The 20,553-nt window shown below is 39.8% G+C and overlaps 1 protein-coding gene across 2 annotated transcripts in view; it reads left to right on the forward strand.

Moving 5' to 3' along the window:
- ANO6 (anoctamin 6) overlaps window positions 1–20,553 on the forward strand; it is a 217,026-nt gene that overhangs the window by 82,336 nt on the left and 114,137 nt on the right. For both annotated transcript variants that reach the window (XM_014584198.2, XM_006168558.2), the window contains one exon: window positions 1,463–1,542. In XM_014584198.2, the coding sequence (XP_014439684.1) occupies window positions 1,463–1,542 (80 nt within the window). The remainder of the gene's footprint in view (window positions 1–1,462; window positions 1,543–20,553) is intronic.

The following is a 20,553-nucleotide window of genomic DNA, read 5'->3' on the forward strand; positions in this document are numbered from 1 at the left end:
ATAATTGTTTTGTTTTCTCTTCTCAGTGTCTTTTTTCTCTTTCTTTTTTTCTTTTTCTTTTCTTTTTTTGTTTTTAAGGTTTTTGCCATAGAGTGCATGTGTTTGCTAGAGAGAGACAGAGTGATGGAAAGTGAGAAATTAGCCCCCTGAAGGGATGGCCATGCCACAATCCATTCTTCTTCTGGCATTTTTAGGCACACATACACACGCGCCCAATGTGATTTTCAAGCCACCAGGTCAGGAACTCCAACCATGGTCAGCCATGTGGGAATCCAGTGTCCTAACCACCATGCCACCTGCTGGCCCCCTCTCAGTGTCTTTCAGTCTGGAACATTATCTGGTATCCATGTTGGTAACTTGCTGGCAAGACAAGGCTAGTGTTTTGGAGAGTGACTCATCTTTTGGATTCGGTTCCTCTATCCCTCCAACGCTACACTTGTCCAACAGAGCAGCACTAGCCACGTGTGACTATTGAGATGTCAGAATGTAGTTAGTCTGGATTGAGATGCTGCGAGTATAAATTACAGATTGGATTACTCAGACTTACAATAAAAAATAAAAGTAAATTCTTTTTTATAAGAGAGAGATTTTGCTGTAGGGCATGTGCGCAAACCGGAAAGATAGAGATAGAGAGAAAGCATGAAGTCACTTCCTGGGGGGATGGCCACACCACAGTCTCTTCTCCTCCATTCTCCTCTCAGGATCTTGGACACGGATGCACATGTGCCTGGCATGAATTTTAAGACACTGGGTCTGGGACTTGAACCACGGTCAACTATGTGGGAGTCCAGTGATGTAACCGTTACGCCATTTGCTGGTCCCACAAAAATAAAATATTTTGCTAATGATTTGTAAAATTGATAACATGTCCCAATAGTAACTTGGGTATTATAGACTAAGTAAATTATTTCAATTAAAATTTTTAAATGTACCTACTATGTAATCCTGGCTTCTTTCTATTAGATATTATTATCTGAATGTTGGTCCGTTGGAAAAGTCATGACATGTTCTTCCATGCTTTTTCTATGCAAAAATTTGTCATGATTTTCCTGACAACCTAGATTGTACAACAGACAGTTGCTACCCAAAAACGATCCCATATCAGCTTTCCGGTTATGTACTAGGAAAAGATAAATTAGAAGCCTACTGTGCTTCTTAGCTAGACTTTTATGATATTTAGTTGCTGTGTGCAAGCTAAATGATTTTCCATGGGAGACCCAGTCTAGATAATTTTAGGGTCTAACATCCTCCAGGCACGGTATGATTCAACAGAAGAAACAGCTGCTGCTGATTTTGGGCGGCCCTGATAGCTGGAAGTGCTAAATAGTGGGAACCTGCAAGTGTGTCACAAGTGCTAAATATAGTTGTTAATCCACTGCTGCTGATTTAAAGGCAAAGAAGTACTTAAGCCAATGAAAGCTCATGGTTTATTTATTTATGCATTTACTCATTCATTTTTCAGTGTTGGAGAACCTTGAACAAAGAGTTATCTCCAATTTTGGATCACTGGAAAGTCAGCAAGATTTTCAAGTCCCAGAGTTTGTGAGTACCACTGCTTTATCTTACATTTGTTTTAGTTAGCTAGAGAGTCTTCACAAAATGAGGGGAAAGTTGTTGTTGTTGTTGTTTATTTATTTTTTTTATGATTTCTCCCTTCAGTGACTAAATCTGGCACAGTTCCCACGGCAGTGACTGTGTTTAAAGCTTTGGTGTCTCTAGGGAATAGAACTTCAGTGTCTCGACATCATTCTCTATAGGCTTCTTCTTCAAACTGCTCCTGCAATTGTAAATGGGAACTCATTCTGCAGTAAAATAGTAATGTTTCCCAAACTTCCACTTTATTCATTGATACCATTGCTATCGTTTCTGCTGCTAGTAACATTGGAAACCAGTATTTACTGAGCCCGTCTGGGTACACTGACTAGTGCCAGTCACTGCCAGTGGACCCAGCCAGATTTCCATTTCATCCTGGGACCTTGTAATACAATCTACATAGATACATTTTGAGGGCTAGGAATATTTTATTGGTTGTTCCTACTATGAGGGGAACCTAAATGCACCCACTAAATTAGACTCATTAAAGATTAGCCATGGTTCCTACCCTTAAGGAATTAAAAATCTTATTAGATGCTACTGTGATTTTATTAATGCCTTGTTTAAAGAAAATTAAGCACATAGGATGCCTTGTACAAAATGTCCTTACTAAATAGATTTTATATTAGGCTCATCTGGAGAGGGGAAGATGGGAAGAAGTTTTTCTCTGACTTGTACCATATTATTGCACCAGATGTGCAGGAAAGGCATGCCAGGATCCACCTCGATTTACTGATTTTTTTTTTTTTTTGTCCCTGCTGAAATGACTTGTCTACTCTTTAGCAGCAATGCAAGAATTTTTTTTTTTTTGGTTTATTTTCAAAGTGTGATGTATAGTCACCACTCCAGTAATTGGCAGAACACAATTGTATTATTGATAAAGACAAAAAAAGAACTCATTATGCACTTTCCCCTCTTCTCGCTCTTTATGGATTGCCCACTTAATTTAACCAAGAGTAAGGAAACTAGACAGTGCCCTGGACTGAAAAGGGATCGCACATAAAACCGTATCCACAGTGCCATTTTATTTCAAAGTAGGGGACTCCTGTGGTGTACTAGCAGATTGCCTGCTGTGAAAATCACTTGGATATAATAGAAAGACATAGTATTCAATGACTTCCCTATTATATTCAATGAGATTTTCAGTGAAGGAAAATGGTGAATACTCACCAATATTCCTGCATCTTAAAGTAGCAGAACAGTTTTGCAGTTTCTCTTACTTTTGCAATTGGAGCCCCTGAGCAGAGCAGACACAGACATTCCACATTTGAATAGGATGTTGATGCAGAATTGTGGAGTTGCCCCTTTTTTGTTTATTTTTTAACTGCTTTGTATGGATACTCCATAAGAAAACTATCTAAAAAGAGCTGTGAGCAACAAGTAAACCTGGTAAACACATGTGGCTTACATCAATTCTTTACATGGGAAGAAAAGTATTTTTCTCAAGAACAGACTTTAGTACATTGCAATGCCAGAGAGAGGCTGACATGCCTCAGCAGTGCCTTTGCTGGATACACTGATCATCTTCCTCCACCTTCAGTGTTAATTTCGTTTTTTTGGTTTTATTTTTGTTTTGAGAGAGAGATTTTTGCTATAGGGCACATTTGCATGCTGGAGAGACAGAGACAGAAAGCAAGAAGTCACCCCCCGGGGGATGGCCATGCCACAATCCCTTCTCCTCTCGGGATTTTGGGCACCCACACACATGTGCCTGGCATGCATTTTAAGCCACTGGTTCTGGGACTCAAACCATGGTCAACTATGTGGGAGTTGTAACCAGCGACATAACCATTACTCCATCTGCTAGTCCTCACTTCTTCACTGCCACATTTTCATTTTCAAAGTTTGGAGACCAGCTGGTCTAAGCTGGAATGATGAGGGGCAGAACTTAGGATCATGGAATACATTTACCTTATCGAGAGACTCATTTTTTTATCAATGACGATGAGAACACCCAAGCTAGAAGGAGATGCCTAAGCTAAATCCTCACTTTTTAATTTTTTTGCTGTCAGGTTTTAAGAATTATGTATAGTTATTTCACTAGACTACATTGGTGGAGGTGAAACTGTTAACTACAATTTCTCTATTGCTATGATTGATACCAGATTTCTATTCCCTGTCTATTATCTTTCTCTAATTGTCTGCTCATGCCTTGCTCAGGAAGGAATCTGTGATTTTCTTGTGCTTTGTAGACTCACACATTGATGCTCACTATATGCCATGTCTTGTGAAGCTATAAACAGTTGCTGGTATTTTCTCCTCAGTGTCACTAAAGGTAGAGTACTCCTGGGTTCATAGTAAACACAAATTACCCACACTGCTGTCTCCATGGTAAACAAACAGAGATGTGGAAGAGGTCCCTTGAGAAAATGGTGCCAGAGGGAGCTGGGCATTATACTTAAAGGTGGCCTTCCTTTGTAGACAGAAGGTTGCGGCATCAGTGAAAACAGCGGCTCCAGGCTCTGGGCAGAAAGACTGGGTAGATGCTGAGACAAAAATTGGTATGTTGATCCAAACCAGATTTTCCAGGTAGAAGCAGGGCTGGGGTGGGAATGGGACCAGGTGACATTACAAACCTAAGAACAAGAAGAACCCAAAGGCAAAGCAAAATTGAAAACAGAAAAGAGAGAGACTGAGAAGAATAAAAGGAGCTGAAAAAAAAAATCACCATTCTGTTTTTCTCCATCTGGCATTTTGGAAGGTTCACTGGTAGTTTGCTGAGTAGAACTGAAATAATGCAAGGCGCAGATCGTGTTTACACAGGCCTTCCCCTCAAATAGTTCATATTTTAGAAGGATCAAGAGCCTCATGTTTTTATACAGTGGACTGTATTTATATAGTTTGGCCGACAGGAGAAAAGAGTGCTTATCATTAGTAGTGTGTTTCCTTCAGAATTTGTTTTTCTTTTGAAAGAAGGCCTAAGAGTAGCACCAGTTGAATACCCTTAGTCAGTGGCATCACAAGCAATTGAAGGGGGGTCCCTTCACAGCTCAGGTGTCTGTGATGTGACTAGTCAGCCAAACAGCAGCACTCTTTAGGCTGTGTAAATCACGCATGATTAAATGCTGTTGTGAAAGTCCTGGGTGACTTGGAGCAGCACCCCCCTTGTTGGATCAAGAGCCTCATGTTTTTATACAGTGGACTGTATTTATATAGTTTGGCCGACAGGAGAAAAGAGTGCTTATCATTAGTAGTGTGTTTCCTTCAGAATTTGTTTTTCTTTTGAAAGAAGGCCTAAGAGTAGCACCAGTTGAATACCCTTAGTCAGTGGCATCACAAGCAATTGAAGGGGGTCCCTTCACAGCTCAGGTGTCTGTGATGTGACTAGTCAGCCAAACAGCAGCACTCTTTAGGCTGTGTAAATCACGCATGATTAAATGCTGTTGTGAAAGTCCTGGGTGACTTGGAGCAGCACCCCCCTTGTTCTTGGCTCCTAGCTCATTGCAGAGCGTGTCCGTGGATTACTTGCCACCTGCGCACCTGCTTTGCTCCTTTCTACTTTTGCAGACTTAGGCAAATGAGTTTAGCCAGCCTGTGCTAACGTGGTGAGGGGTGAAGCGATATGACCATAAGTGTGTGTTCTTGCTACCCCAACCCTCGTGAGAAGCTGGGAACGTGTGGAAACTAGGACTGTGACATAGACTTGCTCCCAAGTAAGGTGGGTATGTGAGTGGGAGTCCAGGTTAAAGGGACCTGGCTAACTGCTGGCATTCCATCTCAATCCTGACTCCATTTTTTGGCTTAAGCACAAGTAAAAACTGTTTTCTAACCTGTTTTATTAACTTAACATTTTATCATGAACATTTTCCTATGCTTTTTTTTTCTCTAATATTATCTTCAACATTGTGTGTTTTCTTATATTCATCACATTATAATTTTTTTTTTGAGAGGTTTTTGCTATAGAGCACATGCGCTCTCCAGGAAGACAGAGTGAGACAGAGAGACAGAAAGTGAGAAATCACCCTGCAGGGGGGATGGGGGGATGGCCACGCCACAATCCCTTCTCTTCCATTCTCTCTTGAGATCTTGGGCATGCACGCACACACACCCTGTGTGATTTTAAGCCACCGGGTACAGGACTTTAACCACAGTCAACTACGTGGGAGTTCAGCGACATAGCCATTACACTAACTGCTGGTCCCCATCACATTATAATTCTCAAGGCAGTTAGTTTAAGAAGGAATCTACTAAAGAAGATGGTGACCAGATTCCCTGGAACTGTGTGAACATGGCCATCATTTGGAGACATGGACTCTGAAAGCAGAATAGGTGTATGATGACAGGTATCAGATTCTGAGGAAGGGCTCAGCCAGAATGAGATTGGAAACTGAGCAACAAAGACCTAGATGACCTTGTAGAACTCAGACTTGGAAATAGAGATCGAAGAAATAAGCAGTTTGGTTAGATATGATGATGGGGTGCTATGTGCATGGTGATAGAGCAGATAAATGTTCTGAGGCATGGTTGCATGCAGACATAGGATATGCCAGGCTCCCTGCTGCTGTTCCAGCATTAGGTCTGGTTAAGGGCAAAGGAGATCTAAAGGGTCAGTCTAAGGGCTCCCCAGGCATGACAGATCTAGCAGACCCCCAAGTTGATTCAAAGCCCCAAGGATCTGAAAAACTGGGATTGAGGGAACAGTAAGGGAAGACAAAGGAGAAGCAGTGATCAAGGAAGTTTTTAGAAACCCAGACATTGTTGGCACTGACCCAGGAGCTCAGATGGACCTGACTGCCTGAGTACATATGTGTGAGGGATGGGGTATGGAAAATGGCCACAAGCTGGAAGATGCTGCAATGGGTAGAAACCAGGCTGTGGGCCATATGAAAACACATGGAAGGAAAGACAAGGAATTATGTATTTGATCTGAGGCTCACTAATACTAATACTAACACTTTCTTTTCTGGCCTTTCCAACATTTGAGGTTTATGTGTAACTATTGTCTTCTAAAAAGCTTTTTATCACCTCTCTGCTTATGCCAGTTGATGATTTTCATTGTTTAGCTTCTACTAAATTTGGAGAAAATAATAAGGAAGAGTTTGGGTTGGCAAAAAATAGTATTAGGATTGTAATAGGATAAATCAGGGAAGCTGATGAGAAACCACAGAATTTAGAAAGGCTAAACAGAAAAATACACTCAGGAAGATGAAGGTTAAAGTGGAGCAGACATACGTCCCATTATTAAGCATCATGGGGGCCAGCAGATGGTATAGCAGTTGCATTGCTGGACTCCTATTTGGCCGATCATGGTTTGAGTCCCTGACCCGGTGGCTTGAAACTCATGCCGGACGCATGTGCATGTGTGCCTAGGATCCTGGGATAATGGAGGAGAAGGGATTACGGAATGGCCATCCCCACAGGGGGGTGATTTCTCATTTTCCCTCTCACTGTCTCTCTTTCTCTTTCTGATGAGCACACCCTAAGGCAAAAACCTCTTTTTTAAAAAATTAAGCATCATGGTTACACAGAAAACTTGAAAAGTAATTATTCTCACTTGGGACATTGTGAAACTGGTTTATTTTGAAGGAAGATACTACTTTATAGAAAATACTTTTAGTTCCCTGAAACTCAGACTTGATTATCTTCAACCAGGTAAAATAGCATGTGATCCCAAGGAAGAGTTAAAATATTATTCACTCAACAAATATTTATTTGATACCTAGTATTTTAGGCACTGTAGTAAACAAACAGAAGAAAATATCCCTGCAGATATGGGGCTTTTTTGGTGGGGGAGATATAAAACACAAAATAAAATATGTGACATATCAGATGATTAGTCTTTTAGAGAAAAATAAAGCAGGGATTGTGTGTGTTTGGGGGAGAGTGGTGTGAGACCGTTCTAAACAAGGTATTCCAGGCATTTCTCACTGAGAAGGTGCCAAGGGAAAAGGCCTGGAAAGGACGTGAGAACAAGATATTTGGAAATCTGGAGAAAGAGCACACTTCCAGAATGTATAAATAAAGGTCTTGAGGAGCATAACAAAGGTAGGAGAGATTGTGATGCATTTGAAGAAATAGAAGGAGGCCAATGTGGCTAGAGTAGAATAGATAGATATGGGGATCTTATAGACCAGTGTAAGGACTTAGGTTTTGCTTCACATGAGTAGGGAGGTCATTTGAAGGGTATGCCTTCAGAGGACGAACTGGGGAATTTGGAATGCAGAAGTGACCTGACATGACAAATGTTGAATAGAATCACTTTGACTGTGTTGGAAACAGACTATGGAGAAGCAGGAAGACCTACCTCCCTGTTAGGCTTTTCTTGATCACTGGAAACTTCTTTGATCACTGTTTCACCCTTTCCTCTCCTACGAGCGCATTTTTTCAAGTCTGGGTGGGCTTAGAACCAGCTTGGGGTCTGCTAGACCTACTAGAGCCCTTGGACTGACCCCTAGATCTCTTTGCTCTTAAGTAGACCTAATATGGGAGCAGCACCAGGGAGCTTGTGATGTCCCACCTCTGCATGTAAGTGGCAGATGGTGTTGGGTTGCTCCTGTGTGTTAGTTTTGGTGATAGACATACTCAAATTCTGGATGTATTCAGAAGGTACATGCCATAGGATTAGTTGAGAGATCAGATGTAAAGTCTGTGAGAAAGGGCAATCAAGGATGCTTCCACGGTTTTTTAACCTGGGATACAGTGGAAGGAGCAGTTTGAGGAATATGCAGAAGAAAATAAAAATTCTGTTTTACTTTCAAGCACTCAAATGAAACCGTCAATATACAGTGGGACATATGAGTCTGGAGTAACGGATTAAAGAGAGGAGTCCAGCTAGCAGCCCGGGGCTTTTCAGCACAGCTGGTGCTTATAGCCATGGGCATGAAAGAGAGCAGCAAGGATGTGGCTGAGATGGAGCAATGAAGAAACCCAGACTGAGCCCCAGGGACTCCAGCATTTAGAGGCCAGGCGATGAGGAAGAATCAGCAGGGGAGGTAGAGAAGGGGGAACAAGTGAAGTAGAAGGAAAAGGAGAGTCTTGAAAGCCAAACGAAGGAAGTATAAAGTAGGAAGAATGACAGATAGTGCTGATGATAGTGGAGAATTGACTGATAGAACTAGCAACAGGGAAAAGATATTGACAAGAAGAGAATGGTGGGGGAAGGGAGACTGGCAGTGGCTCACGAATCAGTAGGTAGCAGCAAATGGACATGACCAGAGAGAGGAAAGAAATCTGGAGAGGCAGGACTGAAGCCTAGAGGCAGATGAAGCATTGAGCAGTTTGAAGTGATGCATGGGGATTCAGGTAGATCAGGCTTTCTCAACCTTGGCACCACTGACATTGTGGGGGCTGTCCTGCGCATAGTAGGATGTAGCTGCATCTCTGGCTTCTACCCACTAGATGCCAATAGAACCCCTTTTCCAGCAGTTACACCAAGATATCTCCAGGCATTGGTAAATGTCCCCTGGGGGGCAAAGTTGCCTACATTTGAGAACTGTTGACTTAGATGAGTACTGTAAAGGCATCAAGGTCACTAATGTCCTTAGACAGAGCTATTTTAGGGAATGTTGGAGATGTTCCTCTAATCCAGCAACTTGTGGAATAGGCCAGAGGAAAGAAAATAGAAAGTATTGACCTCCCGAAGAGCTTGACTATGAAGATCTAGAAAATGAGAAGACACAATGGAAGGAGAATATGAGAGCTATGGATGGTTTTCTTTTGTCAGATAGATTTGAACAAGTTTAAATATTGATAATAAGGATTCATATAAGAGGGACAACGGAATCTAGAGAAGAGTGACTTTGGAAAAGAGCTGTGGGATAGTTTTCAGGGCACAAGTAAAGGAGTCAACATTTTATAGGAGTCAGCATTATACAGTATCCCCTAAGGTACAGGCATGGGTGGTCAGTGCCAGTGTTTGAGTTTCATGGAAAGAAGCTGAAAGAGTGCCCATCTTACATCAGTTTCTTCAGTCAGAAGAACACAAGGCAAGGAGTTGACACTGGCTGCCTGGAACACCTTGGGAAAATTTCTAGAATTCCTGGGCAGTGGTGAGGGCTAATGGGGGAGTAGTGATCCTGAATTTATGATGATACCGAATTGTACTGCTTTATGGCTTTCCAGTGTCACTCATACACTGAGGAGGCAGACAGCAGGCTTCTAGCAGGGATAATGTTTTGCCAGATGGCATGATGGGAAGAGCAGAGTGTATTGATAAGAGTTACTGAAATTAGGAGCTTTGGCATGAAATCTTAGGAAATGAGGGGTGGAAAGAAAGAGGATCACTGGACTAATTAGAAAGGTCAAGAGAGGCCCAACCTAGTGGCACAGGCCTAGCAAACTAAACTGCAGTAGTGGAAGCCACATGGTCAACCTTGGGTTCAGATTTCCTGGTCTTCTTGAAAATGGCCAAGATCCCGATGAGCTAGAGGGCCAGGAAAGGGGATCATGGCATGATAAGACCCTGTCAAGGGAACTTCCCCCGACCTATCTCACTCTCTGTTATGCATATGTTCTCTAAAACAAAAAAGTCAAGGGGCCTAGAGGTCCTGTGAAATAAGAAAATGTAGTTGTTGACAGAAAAGATTCTTAATTACGTGATTTTGGAAAGGAAATCTTTCAAAGAATGGCATGGTCCAGAGCAGGACTGTGGCAGTCACTGTGGCATAGAAGGAAGATCATGGGGATGAGAGACTGAGTTATCAGGGGTCCACAATGAACTGGGCATGTCACTCTGTGGATGCAAATGTTTTTCTGGTGCAATGGAGGACACATAATGGTGAGAAAATAGGAGTCAGTGGCCACATGTTCAGTGAACCAGGGGTAGCAGCTAGGGACTAGATAATAAACTTGGGGAAACTCTGGAGTTATATTCTATTCAGAAGAACCCAAAAGTAATTTTTTCCCAGGAACACTGAGGGGCAATGATTAGAAGTAGCAGATGGAAAAAGAAGAACATTAATCTTACAGCCTTGCCCTGAGGTGTGGAAAGTAGATTAAAAAAAAAAAAAAAAAAAAAAAAAGAAAAAAAAAAAAAAAAAAAAAAAAAAAAAAAAAAAAAAAAAAAAAAAAACTAGAGCCAGCTGTCCACATCCAGGTCTATGAGTTTTTGTTTGAAGGTTTTGTTTCAAAGTGGTTGGTCAGGTTTTCTTTCAAAGTGGGTTCGAGAATGTGTCTAATCTTTTCTCCTCTGAAGAAATCTAGCCTTTTTTGTTTTGGTTATTTCTGAGGCATCTGATTTGGTGCTGGGACTATTGAAAACTATTTTGATTTATTTTATGGTCAGTTCATGATCTTCCTGGCTAATTCCAGAAACTCAAATGAAGTTCCAAGTTCTGCCTCAAACTCCCAGAACTTCAAGGTCAGAAAGTCTGGGAATAAGGCAGGACACCCCCCCACCCCCCACTCAACAATTTCTTCACTTGGACTTACATTCTTCAGCCTTCTATAAACACAGAAATATGACTTTGCCTGGTGTCTTTGGCAAGAAGCTCAAATGAAAAAGGAAACCAAACAAAGGAACATTACTTTGGTTAAAAAAAAAAAAAGCATTCTTGAAAGGGAGAATGAAATCAACGATAAACTGGCTAGTAAGAATTGCTATATTGGCCCATTGTGTGTGGTAGGAATTCACATGGCATTTCAACATTGAAAGCTTTTTGTGCCTTCAAGAACAAAAGGTGATGGAATGTGTATTTTCTCCGAATATGGGGGAATACTTATTTGCTTTATGTGGCTGATTCAGAAGATGAATTTGTGGATTTCTTAGGATAGGGGAGGGGGAGCATGAGCAAATGTAGGCAATCCAACATGCAAAGATACCATTCAGAAATTTCTTCCCGAGTCACTTCTTTGGAATGCAGAATATATTTTCCCAGAGAAACGGTCATAAATGGTGATTAGACTGTTGGGCCCAGCTAGGCCAGACCCACTTAACTCAGAATGCTAACAAATTATCATTCTGTACTAATAATAACCCCCTCTGGAACACTCCAGTCTTATTTTTTCCATTATTACCTTAAAAATGTGACAGCAAAACTCAAGTCCTGAGTGAATTAAGGCTTCTGAAAAACCACTTATTAGCATGATGAGAGAGAGACTGATTGATTTTGAGTTACGTTATATAACCACACAGCGGTGATAGGCCCACCATTTAAGGAGACAGTTTAATGGTACCAGATGACAGAGAACACTGTTTATGAACTTTAATATTAAATGTCTTTCCTACTAATGAAGGTGAACTTTAGTTTGAAATGGTTTAAGCCATGGTGAAAGCTATAGAAACCCACACAGCTCAAGAATATTTTAGAAGACAATGTAATTCTTCCAAATGAATTTAAATTTTCTGGCTAAAAAAAAAAAAATTGTATAACAACCAACCTATTAAAAGAGCTTGTAGGTCCAGCCACTATGGTGCAACCATTACACAAATCCTTTGCAAGGCTGGAAGCCATATGGCCAACCACACATTTGGATCCCCAGGTCAGCTTGAAAATACATCAGTCACGTGCACTAGTGCCCAGCTAGAGGGCTGAGGAAGGGATCGATGCATGCCAAGGTCCTGTCAACAGTGCTCTTCACTCCTCCCTCTCTCCGCCCCTCACCTCCCTCTCTACCTTCTATGCATGCTATCATTATATACATACATACATACACATACACATACACACACACAGACACACAAAGAGCTTGCATGTTTGCTGTGGAATCACAGTTGGTAATCTTGAGGCAACTTGGGTTCTAGACGAAGTGGAAAAGACTAAAGGAAAAAATATTTTCAAAAAAAAAAGATGGGGTCAAAGTTGGTTATAGACTAAATTCTGATAAATGGAGCAGTCAATGGAGCATTAATCTCCAAGAATATTACATAGTGAGATTTTTGTTTCTGAATATTAGAAAAAGATCTTAAGGAGCCAACATGAATTCAATAAAAATAAGTCATCCCAGACTGAGTATATTATTTTTTTAATGGATGTTAGGAGACCAATAGAACAAGAGGAAGCCTGAGAAATTTTTGTGTTTTGATTTTTACCAAGGAAGTTAAAAAAATTACATTTAGGTGCAAAGTGAAGAAATGTAGTCCTGAAGAGTATGCTTTTTGGGTAATTGATCTCAAGACAACTGTGGAATAATGGATGGAAATCAATTTCTAGAGGAGACATAAATCAATATGAATTAAAGTAAACTCCTACCTCTAATTCATAAATATCATCTGCTTAAGTAAAGCATAAAAGAGTAGAGGCTAATGACTGATCACATAAAGTGACTAGGTATTTGGCTAATTAAATTCCATAATGAATTAAACATGTAGTAACATCAAAAAGTTAATGCAAATGTACATGTGTCCAAAACAAAGAATGCACTGGGCTTTCCTTGCTCAAAATTAGTAAAGCTACCTCCCATTCTGGGTTTTTCTTGTTCTCTTCTATTTAGTTACTTTTTTCTTCCCAGAGAAAGAGACAGAGAGTCAGGCACCCCCAACAGGATCCTCATGCCATGATCCACCCCCCATCTTCAGCCAGGCCAAATCAAGGGCACAAGGAGGCCCCAGGATAGGAAATTGGGACTTTCCCATGTGGATCCAATTGCATTACTACTGTAATGTTGCCTGACCCTGGGTATTCCCTTTTAAGATGAAGTAGATTGAGAAGAAATATCAGCATGGTGGAGGATCCTGACACCTGGGCAAGAACAAGACAAAATTTAAATATTTGACAATAATAATTGATAGATGAAGTTGCAAAATACAGTATTATGACTCAGGAATAGGGACCAGCAGTTCACGTAATGGCTATGTCGCTGGACTCCCATGTAGTTGACCGTGGTTTGAGTCCCAGATCCGGTGGCTTAAACTCACGCCAGGCACATGTGCGTGTGTGCCCAAGATCCTGAGAGGAGAATGGAGGAGAAGGGATTGCAGTGTGTCCATCTCCACTGGGGGGAGGATTTCTTGTTTTCTGTCACTTTTGTCTTTCTGGCTAGTGCACATGCTCTATAGCAAAAACCTAAAAAAAAAAAAAAAAGACTCAGGAATAGAAGATACATAAAAACAAATAGATATCAAACATGATCTTGTAATTAAAATACCTAACACCTTGGAGGATTTCAAAGGCAGACTGAATGGACTGCCATGTAGGCCGGAGGTACTGAACTCTTGCACCAGGACATATCCATGGAAGCGGAAAGGAGGAGCATACATGTTTTATATGCAGCAAGACTTGATAAATGATGGAAATTGTGGAATGACAGAAAAGGAGAATATTCCTACCAGTATACCACCCTAGTAAGTTATATAAAGCTTCTTTGATGCATCTGAACTTCTTCCACTTTGTCTTTTCCTCATTCAACTCATTACCAGCAGCAGCCAAATTGTGTAATTGATTCAAACCTTTTCTTCCATATACCAGTATTCATTGTACCAGATTTCAGTCCCTTATTTTCAGAAATTCTTGACTATTAAATGCTCCACAAAGTATCACATTTGAAATTCAGCGAACTATCTGTTATCTGGGAATGTCAAAATTAATTTGGCAAAAACATGGGTGAGGAAAGCAGGGAGCCCTGGGCATTCTGAACAAAGATGTGATATCTGTCTGTACCGTGGAACTCATTTGATTATAAGTTGTCTAGAAGCATATCACAATAATGGTCAGAAAAGCCCACAGAACCAAAAGAATGGAGTTAAAGTTAAGAGTCTGCTGACAAATAACCTGACCGTGCCATGACCTAAAAAAACAGCATGAATGTAAAAAGTTGTAATAAAAATTTAAAGAGAAACACGGGAGTTGGTGGAAAAGTTCACACAACATGAATTCACAGGATTCCTTGAAAATTGAAAAGGGGCGACCAGTGGGATTTCAACTCCTATATTTTGAACTTATAATTAATTTGAAAGGCTTAAGGGCTTTGGTAAGATTATTTGAAATCCTTTCATTTTTAAGTTCCACTAGTTAGCTGTAGTTTTTCTTATTTCAACAAATAATAATAAAATGTGCATCTTTACTGTAAGTCTCAAAAGCATTCCTTGAGACTGTCTGTTAAGAAACTATAAATATGATTTTACCCAGAAAACCCTAACGGCTCCTTCAAAAGGAAAATGCATTTACAGTTCCTTCTCCCAAGTCAGTTTTTGAAATGTAGATTAATATGACCTGATATATTGTAATAACTACCAAAGAGCATCTTCATTAATTATAATGGGCAAAGCAATGATATGGATCTTTACAATATTAGCATGAATTAGAATATATCAAGTCGGGACAGACCGTACTTGTAGCTGGAGTAAAATTTGATTGCTAAGTCCAAATCGCCTAACATAAAAACAGATCATGAAAATTTTGACAGATCACTCAGCAGTGCTAATGGTATCACCGCCATTTCATGTACTTTCATCAGCCTTAAGTGTTTTAAGAAGTAAATATACTGCCGTGTGAAATACAAAGTGAAAGTTTGAAACGTGAGAGTGAATGAGATGAGGTACTTCTGAGACTTTGGAAAGTGTTTTTACTTCTTATTTTTAATTTCTCTTTCTATAGATGAAAGTCATTCTAAAAGTTCCCCCAGGAAGCTAAGCATAAATCAGAGCTCCGGGGAATCAGAAGCCCTTGTTCCTATATGGCTTTGCCACTGGGCCGCTGTGGGCAGGTTGCTTTTCCTTCTAGGACCTCAGTTTCTTTGTGTGTAAAAAGAAAAATCAGGTTTTCTCACTAGAAGGTTGTTCAGTGACTGCACAGTAATTGAAAAACATTTTAACTATCTTAGAAGCTTATTCATAAAATAATAATTCAGTGAGGGGTCTTATCTAACATTTATGGGTGCTTATAGCTCACTTAGTACATTGCAAAAAAATGGGCTAGCTGGCATTGAAGTGGCCGCAGATGTATATTCCTCAACCCAGCCATACCCTTTCTCATTCCTTTCTAATGAAATTATACTGTTAGTATCAGGAATTGGTTCTAGTTTCCTTAGAACAGGCATGTGCATAGGTGCCTTGTGTCCCTGATAAAGTGCAATTACAGGCACTTAGGTACCTACCAAATTATCAGCAGGTTGAGAATTAATCATATCCAGCAATATTATAAAACACCAGCAGTACAGTCTATGAATAAATAAGTATGTTGAGCACTTACACTTGCTAATAGAATTTTGAATGAACTAGAAATAAGGTCTATTTAAATTATGCACTATTTTGAATAAACCACTATCAGCTTCACTAAATTTTGCAGTGAAATTTCACTCACTTATTCAATCAGTCATTCAGTATTTGTTAATCAGTGTGTTTAGAATGATACAAAGCAGTGTGTTCCAGCGTTTGACCTCAGGCCCGAGAGTGGGCACACTGTTCATGTCTTTGTCCTCTGCATGGTCTTGTTGTCTCATAGATATTGATTGTGCAATTGATACTGGTTGGTTATTTAGTTGAGTGGAAGACTATAAGGCAGTGTACAGTGTTTGATGAGTTCTTGTAGAACTTACAAAGTGCCATAAGAGTTCTGTTAGGGCTGTAGTTCTTAATCCTGCTGTGAATCATAGTTACTGAGAGAGTATTTTTAAAATATAAAAATACCAGGTGGTAGTGCAGCAGCAGCACAGCTGGACCTATGTGGGAAAGGTCCTGGGTTTGTGCCCCAGGAGTTCCTTGAGCATGCAGGAGAGTATGTACTTGTATCTAAGTTACCTGAGATGAGGTGGGGAAGGCCTGTGGGACCCTGTTGGTGGTGTCTGTTTCTATTTTCTTTCTTATGAACTAAATAAATACCCTTAAAAGATAGTAATAAATAAAATAAAACATTAAGGTCCAAGCTCCACTTTCATGTATTAAGCTCACTCATTTTTAGAACACAAGTGTATTTATATGAAGGAGTTCGTTTATATGAAGTTTACAAAGTTTACAAAGTTTATAATGTACACTCAGGTTTAAGAATCATTGTCTTAGAAAAATCAGATTTCTACTTCTGAAACAAGTGGTATAGAACTCATCTTTAGAGGGTACTGAAATCTGTACCAATCTATGTTAAACTCTGTACCAATCAGGGTTTAACTGGGCCTTTCAGTGAGACCCACCGAGATCATAGAGCATAATCTCTTTTATTTAAAATAACTACATCTACAAAATAGCTTTACAGTAACATCTAGATTAGTGTTTTATTGCATAAATCAGTAATGTTATCTCTCCTGCCTGATACATAAAACTGACCATCACAGTGAGTATATTTCAGGAGGGTTTCTAAATAGCACAACATGAATAAGTAAATGAAGGTAGAAATGAGTAGGGTGTTCCCACTTTGCATTGAGCATAGTGTTTTCTAGGGAAGTGGGAGAAAATATAATTGGAAAGGTAATGTTGAATGGAGACATGTTGGACTAAAGAGTTTGGACTTCTGAACTGGAAAGACAAAACAGCACATTGACAGCACTGACCGAAGGAACTTTGCCCAGTCATGCGCTGTACGCCATGGTAGCCACTAACCTTACATGTGGCCATGGGGACACTTGAGACATAGCTATTGAGGCCGAGGAACTGAACTTAAATTTTAATTCTCTAAGTCAAATACCCACGTGTGGCTAGTAGCCTCTGTGTTGGACAACACAGTTGTGACGAGAGCAGTATGGTAGGAATGCACAAGAAGAATTGGAAGGAGAAACCAAGAGCAAGCAGTCTATTAGCAAACTACCATAATAGTCTCAGCATGGACCCAGCAGAAGCAAGGCAAGTGGAAAGAAAGGAAGTGGTAGGGGGCAAGGGAGAATCAAAGATAACCCATGGTTGATCATTTTTCTCTCTTTGCCAGATCTCTACCTTTCTGCTTGTCCCTCTTCTTTTTGCAAGCCCTGTCAGATGTCCTCAGACCTCAGCCCCACACATCTTTTTTCACAATTCCTCAGCTTCAATGACAAGTTCTATGTTAACAACTCCCAAGTGTATACTTGTAGTCTTAGATCTTTCCTCTCCGCCACAGGCACTGTGACTATCATGTGTAAACCTTGGAGACTCAGTCTTTTCTCTTAATGCTATTTCTCTATCATTTTGCTGAAGTTTGAACAAAGTAATCATCCTCTCTGCTGCTCAAGCCAGAAAACCTGGACTCCTTGACATCTTGCTTGTCACCCCATCCAGTGAATCACCAAGACCAGCTGATTCTAAGTGTAAATTGCTGCTTCAGTCTCTCCCCTCGTCTCCATTGCTACCCCTTCAGGATAGATTCCACCTTTATTTCCAGGACTCGCATCTCCCCCTAGTACTTTTGCCACCCACTGATCTATTCTCGAAACAATTCCTTTAAGAGCAGATATCCTATCATTTCATTCCTTCTTAGATATATAACGGAATTTCATGCTGTTGCTTTATACGATATAGTACAAAATGTCACAGGATAAAGGGTTAGTTAATTTCAGTTGACTTATTGAATAATATTTATGCATTTAGTATTTCTATAAACCCTTTGAGCAGGTACTGTTAGGAAATACCACTTAAAAGATGTCACAGTCTGTTCCCCTTGGGACATGTATTCAAATAAGGAAGACAGACATTAATCAAATAATTACACAAATAACAATTAAAATGATAGAAAGTGACATTTAAGGAGGAGCATAAGGTGCTCTGAAAGTATGTAAGGAGGAAACTTAAGCTACCCAGGTAAGTCAGGGAAGGGCTCCGTGAGAGTTAGCCCAGGGAAAGGAGAGTCTAGGAAAATTGCTTGTACAAAGACAGGAGGGTAATAGTTGCCTTTGATGGGATACAGTGTAGCCATTGAAAATATTAATGCAGTGTAGAAACTGACTACTACATTGGGAACAGTTTTAAACTTTTTTCTTTTTTCTTTTTTTTAATTTTTGCTATAGGGTACATGCACTCACCAGAGAGAGACGGGGAGGGGGAAAGTGAGAAATCATCTGGGGGGGGCGGTTGAGAATGGGCATGCCACTGTCCCTTCTCCTCCATTCTTGTGGGACTTGGGGCCTGTGCACATGCATGTTACAGTATTATTTTTCAAGCTGCTGGGTCCAAGCTCAAACCACAGTCATTCATGTGGGATTCCAGCACCTTAAACATCATGTCACCTGCTGGTCCAAGTCTTGAATTTTCTAGGTCATTTGAGTGGCCTTTGGAAACTAAACAAGGTTGATTCTCAATGTGTCTGTTGCAAACTGATCATAAAATTTGAATATATTATCTTGAGTCAGTTCAACAAGTAAAAAAAAAAATTGGCTTTTCTGGGTATTATGAATTAAAAGCAAAAATTATTTTTTTGCTTTAGTGTAAAATATTCCAATTAAGACTTTATATGTATTTGTGCATGTGTGATGTTATATCGTATCACAATATTATAATTCATATAATGCACAATTAAGAGCAAAAATAAATGACATAGAATAGCAGTTCTAAAGTTTTTATTCTTAAGCTTTATAGTCCTAATACAGTATTAACCCCAGAGAATGTTTTTTAATGTGTATATCTACGAATATTTACTAATTAGAGCTTAAAGAAGAATTTTAAAAATATTAACTCAGGCAGGCATAATCAATAATAAGCCCAGCACACAAGATTGCAAATAAGACACCTTTATTAAATTAAAAAATTTTTTTTCTAAAAATTAGAGTCATGTTATTTTATATTTTTATAGATCTCTTTAAGAGAAGATAGCTGGATTCTCATATCTTCTGCAGTTAAAAATTGTAGTATACTGTTTCATTTTGCAGTATATTAGCATATTTGAAGATGATCCAGCCACCATAGATGGCTAGTCGGAAAAAGGGAGAGAAATATTTTATAGCCTTTTCACATCATTGTGAAGATTTTCCTTTGATACCACATTAAAACTCAAAAAGTGCTTATTTCTTAAAGATTGGTTGCAGTGTGGAATATGAAACCATATTGATGAATGTTTTCATATGTTAAACACGTTTTGCATTTTGAATGAATCTTTACCCAAGCATGATTTTTACTACCATGTATAAGTCAGTTGAAAAATATTGGTTCACTGAATCAGATGTTCATAATCTGACTAATGTTTACCCATTTCCTTATGCAATATGAAAACACGTGGGCCAATTTCATAGCATAGGGATGCAGTTCTGTGCATAGGGAGCCAGATTCTATATGGCAACCCACAGTATGAATACTGTCTCTGGCAGCTTGAAAGCATGCCAGGCGTGTGTGTGTGTGTGTGTGTGTGTATGCCCACTATCCTGATGAGCTGGAGAAATGGAGGAAGGCTTGTGACATGAGACCCTGTTAGAGAGCATTTTCTTTCTCTTTGTCTCTTTATCTGTGGTGAGTAGCATGTACCCTTGGGCAACAAGAAATTAAACATAGAAAGTCCCATTTCTTAAAATTATTTCCAGTCATCACAGAAAAGCCATTGACTGTCGAGAAGTGGGCAAGTTCACAGTAGTAAATCCAGTTGTTCTATATTCTTATACTTGCTTGAAAGCTTGATTTTTATCATTAGCAAGAAATATTGTCAGTTTTCCTTGAAATGACAGTTTCACTTTGTTCATTTTCAAGAACGTATCTGCCAAATACCTACGTCTGTGTAACCAAATTTTGTGTCAATCATTCGTCACATAACAATGGCATTCCACTTGGGGGAAACAAAAGACTGTTTCAGTGTACAACTCAGGTTGGACAAGCTCTGCCTGAGACAGCCACATACCTTGATGCGCAACAGAAGTGCTTTGTGGGCGCTTCCATTTCTTTTCACAGAATGTTAAAAAGCTGTGTACTCCACGCTCAAGATTTACTAAAATTAGTCATTGATGCTGCTGCATCAAGTGAAATGACATTTTTTACAACTGTGACTATGTGATGGTGAAGAATGACTGCTACACAGTGTGTTGCCACTGCTGATAAGATGCTAACAGCTTTCCCCAGCATTGCTTTTACTCCATCACTGCATCTGTTAATGTAATGAGAAAGGCACAGTAGTGTTATTATAAAAGTGGTTTTGACCTTGTGGATTCCCCAGAACGGCAGGAATCCCCAGAGATCCAGGGAACACAACATCTATGAGCGCAGAGTAG

The sequence above is a fragment of the Tupaia chinensis genome, unplaced genomic scaffold (assembly GCF_000334495.1).
Source record: "Tupaia chinensis unplaced genomic scaffold, TupChi_1.0 Scaffold145870_1, whole genome shotgun sequence".
Classification (NCBI taxonomy): domain Eukaryota; kingdom Metazoa; phylum Chordata; class Mammalia; order Scandentia; family Tupaiidae; genus Tupaia; species Tupaia belangeri.